This window comes from Haemaphysalis longicornis, unplaced genomic scaffold (assembly GCF_048455015.1).
Source record: "Haemaphysalis longicornis isolate Haplotype H1 unplaced genomic scaffold, Haemaphysalis longicornis Haplotype H1 scaffold_6, whole genome shotgun sequence".
In the NCBI taxonomy this organism is placed as follows: Eukaryota; Metazoa; Arthropoda; class Arachnida; order Ixodida; family Ixodidae; genus Haemaphysalis; species Haemaphysalis longicornis.
The window spans coordinates 101,829,467-101,842,440 of NW_027526407.1; the positions used below are offsets into that span (position 1 = coordinate 101,829,467).

General features: G+C 45.5%; 1 protein-coding gene across 1 annotated transcript in view; it reads right to left on the reverse strand.

Moving 5' to 3' along the window:
* Positions 1-9,633: 9,633 nt before the first annotated feature.
* LOC144143172 (uncharacterized) overlaps positions 9,634-12,974 on the reverse strand; it is a 28,979-nt gene continuing 25,638 nt past the window's right edge. Inside the window, exons 5-6 of the mRNA XM_077674971.1 lie at positions 11,218-11,312; positions 9,634-9,864 (exon numbers count right to left, since the gene is read on the reverse strand). Coding sequence (XP_077531097.1) covers positions 9,634-9,864; positions 11,218-11,312 — 326 coding nt within the window. The remainder of the gene's footprint in view (positions 9,865-11,217; positions 11,313-12,974) is intronic.

Sequence of the window (12,974 nt, forward strand, 5' to 3'; positions counted from 1 at the left end):
AATGATTGGCAGAGTAGTCAACTGCCGGAATTTGGGCCTCGTCTCTAGTACATTCCGTAGTCGGCGTGCACTGTGTTCGCGTGATAATGGGAATTTTCTCGAATGAACTTGATCCTGCCGTATCGCCTACTCTTGTGAGGGATTAGATCCATATTTTTAGTAGAGGAGAGTTCTTATCCAGGCTCGCTGGATCAGTGCCATGTCTATTATCGCGTTGCAGTAGTTCCTTTTTAAAAGAGGGGGTGCCTGTCTTCTATTCGATGGCCAATCCTATTTTGTTTTTCTATTCGCTTTTTTTGTGCTAAGAGAGTGGTTTCTCGGATCTGTTGAAGTGCTTTAGGAAGTCACAAATGGAGGACATATCATCATCATTATAACCAACATCCTATTTAGGAAGACTACAGCTTGAAGGCTCTTCCTAGTGACTTTCACGTGCTCTTCTCCTTCGCTTCCCGAGTCCATTCTTTTCTCTAAATATTGTTATTCTATCTGCCCAATCAGTTCATGGCCTCTCCCTTCTTCTAGACCAGTCTATGCATGCTCATTCCGTTACGCTAATGGTTCAGAATAGTTTGTCTCACAATAAAAATTGCAATGTTGAGGATTGCCTTATATGCTATCCTTATGATGGTGATTTAGATTCGAAGCATCTCATGTTCGGGGCTATGTTCCTCCCTTGTCGCTGTCGTTGTTGCGCCGTCCACACCCCCACTGCGCATGCTCAGCTTGCTGAATGCCCAGTAGTTTCTTACCCTTCTATGGCTCCTGGAGCGAGAGTGTTGCCGGTGTCTTCCTGGGCCGGCACGAGACGAGCACGCTTCCTCTTTAAGGGCTCCTGGAGTGACAGTGTTGCTGGTCTCTTCCTGGGCCGGCACGAGATAATGTGCACGCTTCACGCGCCTTCCACGTTTCATCGTCGTCGGCAGCGGCGTGCGTCGGCGAGTTTCGGCGGGCCATAATTACAAGCAGCCCACAACCATCCGGGGAACGTTCATCGACCTCATCTTCAGCAACTCTAGGGTTTGTTCATTACAACAGCCCTTGACATTACATTTCACAGACCATATCGCGGTCATAATAAAAGCGGAACGCCAGCAACAGCTCCACGTCACCTACGCTGAACATGATGATAATAATGCTTAAATAAAGACATACTCATACCACGTACAACGTCTGTCGCTCTCTCTCTTTAGTTCTTCTCCAATCTAACGCCCCCACCCTCCTCTAATATAATTACACCATCTTCCCGTAGCGGAGCCCCGAGTAGTATGTGAAACAGTCATGGGGTAAAAGCAATTTCCCATTTCGTAGTTCCGGTATGTGAAAAGTGTAGTAGTTACCATGGAAACCAAACGGTAAATATAACGGTAGCTACGTACCTCAACCTCACGAAAAACTAATTGGCACTTGAATACACCCCCTGCCTTCTTCGCATACTACTCAGGGTTCCCCTACGGGAAGATGGTGCAAATTTTCCCCACTTTTTTGCGGATAAATTTGTGATACGCGAGGCTCTGCAATATTGGTGTCATAATCATGGGTTGCTTCAGTATTATTAATTTTTTTTCTTTTTCATGCTCTGCTCTTGGTTGGGCGTTTTGTTTGTGCGCAGTAGGCTGAATATTTTCTGTGTTTTGCCGATTGTGGGTCTGGCACTACCGCTTGTCTCTAAAGCAACGCCCAGCATTTTACGTGACTGCTTCATGAGAGGAAATCCGTATCTATTTTATGGATGACTTTTAGCTTGGCCACGTTGCGCCAACTCCCGTTTCCCCAAGCAAGCTTGCAGGCTTGGAATTCAGAGAGTACCGTGGGAATATTGAAAAGTATTTTACAAACTTATGTATTAAGCCGCTATATAGTGGGCTCTCTTTTAGTACTTTTCTGCCTTTATTGTGGGTTCTTTTTTATTTCTTAGTTAGCGACGTTAATCAATAACACCTTCTTTTTAGTTAGCTCACCAAATGTTGGGGCCGGCATACGTCCTGTTGGAAAACTCTCCGCGGTGGCTCAGTGGATAAGGCGTCTCGCTACGCGGATTCAATAACCAGCCGCGGTGGCTGTTTTCCTGATGGCGTCAGAAAATAAACATGTGAGTGCGTCGAGATTTTCGCGCACGTTTAATACCAAAAGTACTTAAAAATTTTTCCGCTGATTTCCACTACGGTGTGCCTCGTAGCGCAAGTGTAGCTTCGGCTCATGAATTGTCGGTATGTTATATTATTTGATCGTCTGGCGGAAACACGCTTTAGTGCGATGGCGTTATTTGCAGCATGGCTGGTGACGGTGTCTGCGAGCATGCTACCCCCGGCTGTGCATAGAACATACTTCAACGCATATGCACGGCATCTGCTTAAAAAAAGTGTCCCTTTTTTGTTCAGCGACGTTGTAGTATGGTCCTCCTTTCCAAACCTCAGTTGCCGCAGCACCACATTACAGATTCAGCGGAGTCCCCGAAACTTGCTGCCTGCGTCGTAGCTTCCGGGTAGCAGCGGTGACTTATTTCGGTGCTCAGCTGACGAGCAGGGATGATACCAGAGGGATAGGGGCCAACGGGAATAGAAAAACGAGCCTAATACCGCTCTCGCATTAATGAATCAAGCCATCCCTACTGAGCGGGCGGCCGTGCTCTTGTTTCCTTCTCCACCTCCGCGTCATAACGTGCAGCGATACACTACACTTCTGACATCAGAGGAGATTTATAACCTATGAACGCACCACACACCACTGCCCCCGCATTCACATCTACGTAGCCGGTTTAAAATACAACTTTGAAAACGTCAGCCATGGGTAAACTATTTAGTTGTAATGGTTTTACCTCCTCTTTTTGTTCTCAACGATCTGGTGGCGACGCATCCCTGCCTGTAGGCAGTGGGCGCGCTTCCATGCATACGTGCCTGTCGCGGAGACCTTAAGTGTTGGCGTGTGCTTCAAATTTTCGGTAGCGGATCACACTCACTTTGGATGTAACTGGCTTGTTATACAAAGATTTCTATGCTGTGATATCCTGCAGTTTAAGGTATGAATAAATTTAAATATCGAGATTGAACCAACGATATTTAACTGAACAATCAAGCGGGCAGCACAAAATGGCCTACAGATAAATATAAAAAAAAATGTTGCTTTAATTATTCGGAAATATTTTCCAATAAATCAGCTACGATCTCTAACTGTAAATGTTTCTAACACGATATATTACATGCAAAAATTATGGAACGTTTGATTAGTAGACGATGTAATTTTTATTGTTTTTATTAAGGACGTTAAACTTTTGTTGCCAAGTTTGTTTTTGTCTCAATCAAGCAAAGTGGAGAAAAAATTGCCTTAAATAATCTACATAGTTTTTGTGAAAGTAGAAAGTAAAACTACAAATAATGGGCTGGTCGGTGCCGCTTTGGCTGGATTTCATGAAATTGTTTGTTTTTGCAATAGGCCTATTATTTCATATACGGCTTTGGATATACGGCTTTGTTCATTAGAGGAACGGAGGTACCAATTTCTAATATCGCATCTTCAGGAGCGGTATAATATATTCCTCCTAAAGGAAGCCGGAAACGTGAAGAACAAAGCAGGCTAAGATATTGTACCCATAGACTTTCATCTGGGTTCCTTTACATAGCGTCGTTCAATCAGATGCACGCTCTCGTTTCACTTGGACTGAAGTTCCGAACACTTTTAGAGGACCTTCACAAAGACAGCTTGCGCTTCATTGGCTGCAAGAAGCCTATGAGTGAATGTTTATGAGTGTGAAATATTTCATAAAAAAATTGCAGCTACGCTGCACGTTTCCTATCTCTTTTCTTGCACCGATGTCCTCTGATCCTCGCTCTCTCTTGCGCGCAGAATTGATAGGCAAGGCGCCGACCTCAAACCCATCATGGCTTTTTATGCTGCATTTCTCGCTTAAGTTTGACAGTGGACTAGTTGTCGCAACCACCGGAGCCACACCTGTAGAGCAGCTGCGGCGTGTTTTAGTTTCCAGTTTTCGAAATGAGGGCACGTCACGCCAACGATGCCATTTACAAAACACTTGCTGTCGCCCACGTGTGACAGCTTCATTCTGCACAAACGATTAGCAACAACGTGCGGTTCGAGGAAATGCCGCTGAATTTTAAGCGCATGAGGTGGACATATGTTATCAGAAAAAACACGATTACCTCTTCTAGGTACAGGCGTTTCTAAAGTGGTACGCTTCTGAAAAACCTTAGAGATGAAAGTTCTCCCCTGTGGCGGCGGAATGATCTCAAATGCCTCACAGGGCACCCGAACCCCCTACTATATTCTCACCCACTCCTTGGTGCTTTACACTCATTCCTTCTGCAAATCTTTCTAGTAGTTTACGCAGAGGCAAATATATGGGCTGTGCATATATTTTTCCTCCGTTTTATCTTTGAAAATCCGGAAGAAGATGGAAAAATTGCGATTTAAATTTTGCATTCAAAACATGCCAAACTGATTTTGGGATGTCACGCCATTTTGTGAAAATGTGTTCTAAAGTGTTAGCCCTGGACCTCCCTTAACTAATACATTTCAAATATTTTTATCAGTGTTAAGTAGTATCTTTTCACAAGTGCAAACTGTTAATTGAAATATTCCTACATATTTCGGGGGTTTCGACAGATCGAACACGGCCATTTTGGTTTCGTCTGTGTAAGTCCGAAAACTGAGTGGTCAATACACAAGCAAAGAAGTACAATACAAGGTGTGTTGGCTAACCCTCATTACCAAATGTTTCCGCCAAACGAAAGGAAATGCTGCCATACAAGGTTTTTACTTCAGGAATAGCGTTACGGTTGGTGTTTTAGGTGCGTAGATAGGTACTTCCAGCCTTAATTACAGTTGGGTGTTTCTTGCCACGTTGTTAGCTAATGCTTAGGATGACCAAAGGATAAGCCTAACCAGGGTGATAGCAAACGCCTGCAGAGACGTGTTCACCATACTTAACCATGCAATAATTTATTCGGTGTGAGTTTCAATGCACGCAGGCTGTTCCACCCCAACACAACCGCAGTTAAACGCAGATATGATCTGGTCAACTTTCACCACTTCCGTATTCTTGCGTTTCATGTGAATGCCGGAGATATCACAGTTTTACATTGCCGCTGGACGGCGCTGGCTGCAGATGTTTTTTGCCCAATGCCTAGTGGCCACATTCACAGAGTATGTGGTCACAAAATTGTTTTCTGTACATGGAAATAAAATAGGCAACCACATTTTGTCAGAATAGTCTACATTGCTTGAGCCGCTACTGTATCGTTGTTGGCTCTTTCAAATTAACATCCGCCATTGTTAGGTGTGAAATTGGATGTGCAGGAAACCATTTTAGCACACTACGTAGATGCCAAACCGAAGATAGGTGAAATGCATGAGCACATTTTATTTTTTTAAGCAGACACACTCATTTTCCGTGAGAGAGACGCTTACACACACACAGGTAACTTCTATTATGGCTGTACTGATATAGAAAAGAAATCCGTTTGATAACTAATGTGTTCAAATGGCCAACCCGAGCAAAGATACAAGTAACCTTTCGGTCAAAGTACTTTTCTAATCTTGCAAATCTCGCATCGTGAAAGTATTACAGACAAAGTGCTTATCCTTAAAATCACACTAAAAGTTGACCCGAAGGGTTAAAATACAACGTTGGTGGCGGTAAATTTCACAGACACCCAGAAACTTTTCATCAAATACTTAACGCTATACAGCAGCTCGAGCTTTAAATATACAACAAGTATAGTAACTTGTTCTTCTCAGACATTACCAATACACAAATGCATAGGAATATAATCTTCGCTTTCAACAAGTGGGCTTCTGAGTGCGGGAAAAGAATGCGTAGGACTTTCGGCGAAACCTCTTATTCTAGGTATACCTAGAATAAGAGTTTTTTTGTTCTATAAAACACAGGAAACTCCTTGTTCCTTGTTGCGGCTCTGTTCTCTTTGTACTCAGCCAAGATAGATAAAGTGTGTATTGCGTTTACGCAGTAAAAGTGTTTATTCACCGTTGACTTTAAAAAAAGCGGTGTCTACAGAGGAAAATGAGAAACAAGTGAGGGCACGTGCCATAAAAAAATTATGGGACGAGGTCTGCCGGCCCCCAAGTTCACCGTCTGTACATGCTGAATGATCCGAGCAGCGTCTGTTTTTTGTGATTCAATTGTGGTCGTGCTCAAGGCGCCCTCTCCGTGCGAAACCCAAGCTATCGCTCGACAAACTTCTCTCAACTGCATATAATAAAGGCAACATTTATGGCTACCATTCCTTATATAAGTGGTGTCGGAGACGACTTTTTTTAGAGATGCACAGCTTCACAACTGAAAAATCGATTTTTTTATGCCTAGGTTTAACTTTTGTGTCACAACTATGAGGTGAGATAAAACGGTTTTCACTTCGTCCACCTCCACTGAATTTATTGGCTTACAGTTTGTTTTGGAAACATAAAAGTTTCACCCAGTTATATACCTTGCAACGTGCTCCAGAACTCTTAATGTGTGCACATATATACAAAACAGTTAATCAAGTGAAGCCCTGTGCAGAGACAATGTCTTTTTGTTTTGTCGCACGTGTGTGTTCTTTAGTTGCAGTAACACAAATATAATTAAGTCAAACCAAGAGAATGAAAGCGAACTTCCTCTTCTTTTTCGCTGAAGAACTGAATTTTAAATTTACGTGAAAACCGAAATAAGTTCCTTCCCTGGTGGGGTCGCCACCCTAAACCTCCAGATAACGCGTTTGATTCTTCACTAATTTTGTTAGAGGAGTGACTCAGTTACTGCCAATTTAGTATCAGACTAAGGACTGTATTTTTTGGCGGGATTGCACAGTTTTCCTGCGATAACACGGTTATGCGGGCTAGTTGGTATTCTGAATTCATGGCTGTAACTTGTAGGTTTTCCTGCACAACCAATCTGCCGGTTTCTTATACGTTCGCTAAACTTAAAAACGTTTTCTTCACATTACCCTGAAATATTGAGCTTCTACATTTGCAACGATATATCCGGTGAGCCCCCATGTATGTGGAGCCGCCTTCATTTAGTGTTAACTCGTCTCGACTGTAAATGAAAAGCAGACTGAATTTTTACAGTGTTTCCAGGAAACGCAGTGAGAAACGTATGTCCTGAGCCCGGATACTGCGAAAAGTAGTAGAGTGCCATTACAATGCCGATCTACTCCTGAAAACAAATGTACATTGAGGCATTGTGTCACAACAACTTGCCTTCGTATTACTGCGGCGGCAAGAATAGGCTGTCACCTCACAGCATCTCAAGTCGAACCCGTAGATTGTCAGCAAAGATGAACGCATATCTCGAGCGTTCTTGCAGCCCTGACATGTACGCGTAGCTGGAATCGTACTCTCCAAGAGCTGCAGGTATTTCATAATGTTGTTTGGAAGACAACTGAACTTGCATTTTGTACTTGCTTTGCAAATAAAAATCCATCGACGAAAATGGCGCTCGGTTCTCTAGTATGAAAAAAACACACTACGACCGCCACTTTAAGCTTTGTGGTACCACAAATAACTTCATTGCTAATAAGCAACAAACAACAATATTATCCTTCAGTAAACAGCCATAGAGAGAGAATCACAATATGTATCGTATTTGAACCCTTTCAAAAGCCATGGCAATGCTTTTAAACTGAACAACTTTTCTTGTTCTCAACTGACGAAATGTTTGGTGTTTTGTTATGTTTTATATATAATGGGTGCCTCAAAAGTGTTTGGAGGTTAACCTATGATCTCTGAAGTTTTAATCTTTGTCTTATAAGGATGAACTTGTTTTTGTGTTTTTAAATTTTCATGGTGTGCCTAATGTACGACATGGGTTATGGGAATGTATTTAAGGGCTGAAAAAGTTCTTTTTCTCAACTGACTAAATTTTAGCTGTTTTGTGTTTTATGTGTAATTGGTGCCTCAAAAATGTTTTGAGACTAACCTAAGATCTCTGAAATTCTAATCCTTGTCTTATTAGAAGAAACTTGTTTTTGCAGTGTTAAAATTATCATGTTTCGCCAATTGTACGCCACGGATTATCTTTAAAATGATCGACAAATTATCTACGTTGATTGTTTGCCTAAAAAACACACCACGTTTCCCGCAGGGTGTAATAAAATCTTGATTTTTCACGGCCTGTTTTATGATAACTGTCTCTAACGAATCAAAATTTTTGGTACATACTTTTATTAAGAATCCATCAACAACATAATCTCAACTTGGATACCATTTCTTGTCTTAGTTGGGTGTTTGCTTACGATGGGGCCGACAGAACTGAAAGCATCTGCCCATTTTGTTTCGTCGTTATTTGGTTGAGTTTGATAACTATGACAAAATAGCAATGTTATCGCTTCATACCTAATTGTAAGCACCCTTCTATAGATCCAGCAACACCGGCCAAAGCAGTTCCACAGCCCAGCCGTCGATGTTTTAAAGGAGCCATGAAGACAAAATACGATTTGGGTTTAGTAGAAAGACTGTTTAGTCCCGATAACAATGAATATAATCGCAATCTTCGAAGAAATAGCAGAGATCTGAAAGAAAATGTGTGAAGCAGTCGCGACCCCTAGTTAATTTCCCGAAACTTTTCCATGACGTCACGGAACGTTGTTTGTGCGATTGGCGGCCGCCTAACTGACCTGTCGCAAAGACACATGACTGGATGTCTTAATTAGGACCTCTAGTTCCATTTGACCGCACCACTTGAATGCTAACGTTGAGTTAACGCGCTGAAAATTATGTTTTAGTTGGCCCGTATGACGTCAGTCTTGCTCATACACGTCACTGTGGCGTTAAATTTGAAATTTCTAAATACTCCTTGCTTTTTTTTGTTAAAAAAACATCCTTTGTGGCTGTAATGGAGCTCAATAAGATACGGAATCCCAGTTCCTTCAAATTAAACGAAGTTGTATTTTCTCTTCATGCCTCTTTTAACAATAATGTGAGGTGGTCCACCGGAAGTAAACGTTTCAAGCAATTGTATCTAACAGAATTGTTGCAATTGTATGTTTCTCGTTTACGCAATACTCGCTTCTATATAACATCTAGAACGTGTGGTACCGGGGTTCTTGCACCCGGCCGCGATTCCCCAGAAAGACACTGCGCCCCCTTAAACCACACCTTTACTGGGAGTCCTGTTCCGCCAAGGTCCGCTCCTGAGCCGATCCGGCTGCGCACACCTACCCCGGCCGAGTCCACCATGTTCTCACCTAGCTCGTGTCGCGCCACATCTACCTCTTCACCCGGCACATGTCCAACTTTGGGATTGTCCCCCGCCACTGTTGCCCGGTTACCACACTCTCCTCCCCTCCGAAGAAAAGGTTGAGATACAGTCTTCGAGGATTCCGAGAAAGAGCCGAGAGTAACTGGATGGATTAGACGTTGGGACACCAAGATTGTGACTTTGTCCATGAAAGAGCTGTGGGACAGCAATGTGGTAACTTGAAGATGTCCTCTGCGAAAGTAGCCACAGGAGGATGCCAGCACAGGTACTGTCAGGGAAGCGTCAGGGTCGCTGGCGTTGCTGGAAGAATCCATTACAGACGAGGCCGTGTCCGACAGCCTCAGAGTGAAAAGGTAGGGCCTCCAACCAGCAGGGCGCAGAGTCAGAGGGGAGCCTAGAGCAGCACCAAGCAGTCCAGTTCATAGACAAGAGCACGCCCGCCAAGGTAGCAGCACAGTGGAGAGGAGGGAGCAGCGACGGCCTGGAGCAAGTGCTGTGGTGCCGGGAAGGTGGTCCCAAGGCAAGGGAGTCAGGAGCTCCGGATGCCACCGGGGCATGCCAATGCGCATGTTGATGCGGCAGTGGTAAAAGTCCCCCAAATGGTGCGTTGGTGCATGCGGGTGCAGCCGTAGCGAATGCCAAAATGGATTCTGGGCGTGAAAGAAGCAAAAATTAACGCCCTTACGAACAATTCTATCTGGGAAAAAAATGAAAAATAAAGAAACGCATCATGTGGGACTGATAAGATATCAAATTTAGGGCCAAGAAAAGGTAATCCGAAACAAAAAAAATGCCTAAAAAGGAAACTCTAGATACATCCCATAGAAAGTTAACATGACGGGTGCGCAGACGCCATTGAGAAACAAGAGGCGTTGCGGCCAAAAGCAGATCAGTCCACGTGGTACTGTTTAGGGTCTGCTATATTACCCGGGCCTGCATGTTCACCTGTACTGCTGTGGCGTAAAAGATACGTTATGGAAGACAGCTTCTCGCTTACGGTTAAAGGGCGCTCCCATTTAGGGGCTAGCGACGCGGCAAACTTGCGTGAGGCTACACTCAGTGGATGAGTGCGCCGGAGAACTATGTCGCCAACCGCAAACTGAACATCCCGACGGCCCCGGTTGTACTGCTCCGCCTGCTGGAGACGAGCAACGTCAAGCTGCTCCCGGGCAGCCTGTATCGCGTCACGCAGTCGCTGGCGGACGGCCACAGCATGGGGCAACAGACCAGAACCCGCCTCCATTTCTGGAAGTGTCCTTTCATGAGGAAATGGCATTTCCCGACCGTAGTTGAAATAAGCCGGCGTAAACCCGGTTTAACGATTTACCGTGGTGCGAGTGGCAAATGCAATATCAGGCAGCTTAGCATCCCAATCCTTGTGTTGCTCCGTATGAGCAATTAGCATTGCCTTGAGGTTGCGATTCACACGCTCAGTTATGTTTGCCTGAGGGTGATAGATGGTCGTACGTTTATGCTTCACGCCTACAGATCGGCAGTTGTCCTGAAACAATTTGCTCGTAAAATACGTAGCATTATCCGTTATGAGCTGAGCGGGGAACCCAAGGCGCGAAAACACTTCCATTAGGCACCTCCATACATTCGGTGTATTGACGGTACGTGGATGGAACAGATCTACCCACTTCGTGAAATGGTCCGTCACCACAAACAAATAACAATTACCACGCGGGCTGCGGGGGTAAGGGCCCCTGCTATCGCAAGCAACGATTTGCCAGGGGCTCTTACTCTCAACAGACTGCATCTCCTGGAATACCTCAGCACATCCTGCCTCATTCCCGGCCACGTGACAGTCCGACATAACTTCTCATAAGTTTTGCTGCCAGAGCTGTGTCCAGCTAGTGCTGAATCATGAAAGTAACGGATGAAAGCCCTCCGAAGCTTACGAGGTACAACAGCGCAGAAGGGTGAATTAGCTTCGTCGTCCTCCTGCGGAATATACCGCAGCAGGAGACCGTCTTCCGCCAACACATATGTATTAAACTCACCGCTGTTGCTGGGGGGAGCAGCACCATGTGCCCCGATGTGCTCAATGATCCTACGACAGAGTCCGTCGGCACGTTGCGCAGCGAGAACATCTGCCCTGCTCACCAGCGTACCCCCGCGTGCGTCAGCATCCACTGCGGCCACCAGCAGCGGCATTTCCGAGTCCGAAGATGACGGCAGGGGCGCGCGTGATAGCCCGTCAGTGACTTGGTTCTGCGAACCCTTCCTGTGCTGGATGGTAAAATCGTAGCGCTGAAGCGCAAGCACCCAGCGTGCCAGACGACCAGCAGGGTTCTGCAAACGCTGCTGCCACGTTAATGCCATGTGGTCTGTCTGAATCGTGAAAGAGGCACCGCCTTGGTACATGTCAAATTTTTTCAGTGCAAACACGATTGCTAGACACTCACGTTCTGCGACCGCGTAATTTCGCTCAGCCGGAGTGAGCGTATGGCTAACAAATGCGACCGGACGGAGAACGCCCTCATACTTTTGCATCAGCACTGCGCCCAGTCCGTAGTCGCTAGCATCGGTCTGCAAGACAAATTGTCTGTTAAGGTTCGGTATCCTTAACGCCGCTGTTTCCGCGATTGCGCGAGACAGAGCTTCAAAAGCTTGCTGTTCAGCCTCCTCCCATTGCCATTTCACGCCTTTCCGTAGTAGCTGGTTTAGCGGACGTGACAGCTCCGCACAATGAGGGATGAAGCTACGGTAAAAAGCTATCATGCCCAAGAAGCGCTGCAAGATCTTAACGTCACGCGGGCACAAATACTCTGTAATTGCTTTAAGTTTGGCATCGTTAGGACGAAGCTCTTCGTTGTCCACGACAAAGCCGAGCAAGTCAACCTTGCTTGACGCGAGTTGAACCTTTTTGGGATTGATGGTGAGGCCGGCGCGTCTCATGCGGTCGAGCACGTCTCTGAGATGCACGAGATGCCCCTCAAAAGTGCGCGAAAAGACGACTACGTCATCATCCATATAGGCCATTGCGTATTTATAACGTACATCGTCAAGGACGATGTCCACCAATCTTTAAAACGAAATCGGGGACTTCTTCAGCCCATACGGCATGCGCACGAACTCGAAAAGACCCCTGTAGCATGTGAAAGCTGTTTTAGGAATATCATCAGGGTGCATTTCAATTTGCAAAAAGCCGCGTGAGCAATCAAGAGTGGTAAACACGCGGGCACCACCAAGCGAGGAAATGATGGATTCTACGGCAGGAAAAGGATATGCGTCTCTTACAGTTACGTCATTGAGACGGCATCTCCCGTGTCAATGCTATGTTGAAGGACGGTTGTCCGCCCAGGGGCCTCCGTGAACATTTCAGCAAACGGCTCCAGCACATAAGCGAGCTGCTCCATCTCATAGTCACTGCAAGGACACTCCTCAAGCAACTGCCTGCTTCGCTCAGGCAACACGGATTTCGTTGCGACTGCGGCTGACCTTGCCACGGTACAGATATGCGTTGACGCCAGAAAAGGTAACAATTCTGCGTCATTGCCCAATCTGTAACCACTTTCCGCCAAGTCAAGCAGTAGACCCTTGCGAATAATAAAATCCCGGCCCAAAATCATGGGTACCGCCAAGCCAGGGCAGTACGTAAAGCGCTGCCGACACCTTCTGCTTGCGTAAGAAATGTGCAAGCGCACAGCCCCACGCGCTTCAACCACAGCACCATTGGCCACTTGCAACCGGGTGCTGCATTGGCGCAACGTAACACCACGTGCTCGGCAAAGTTCAAAGACGGTATCACCAATGA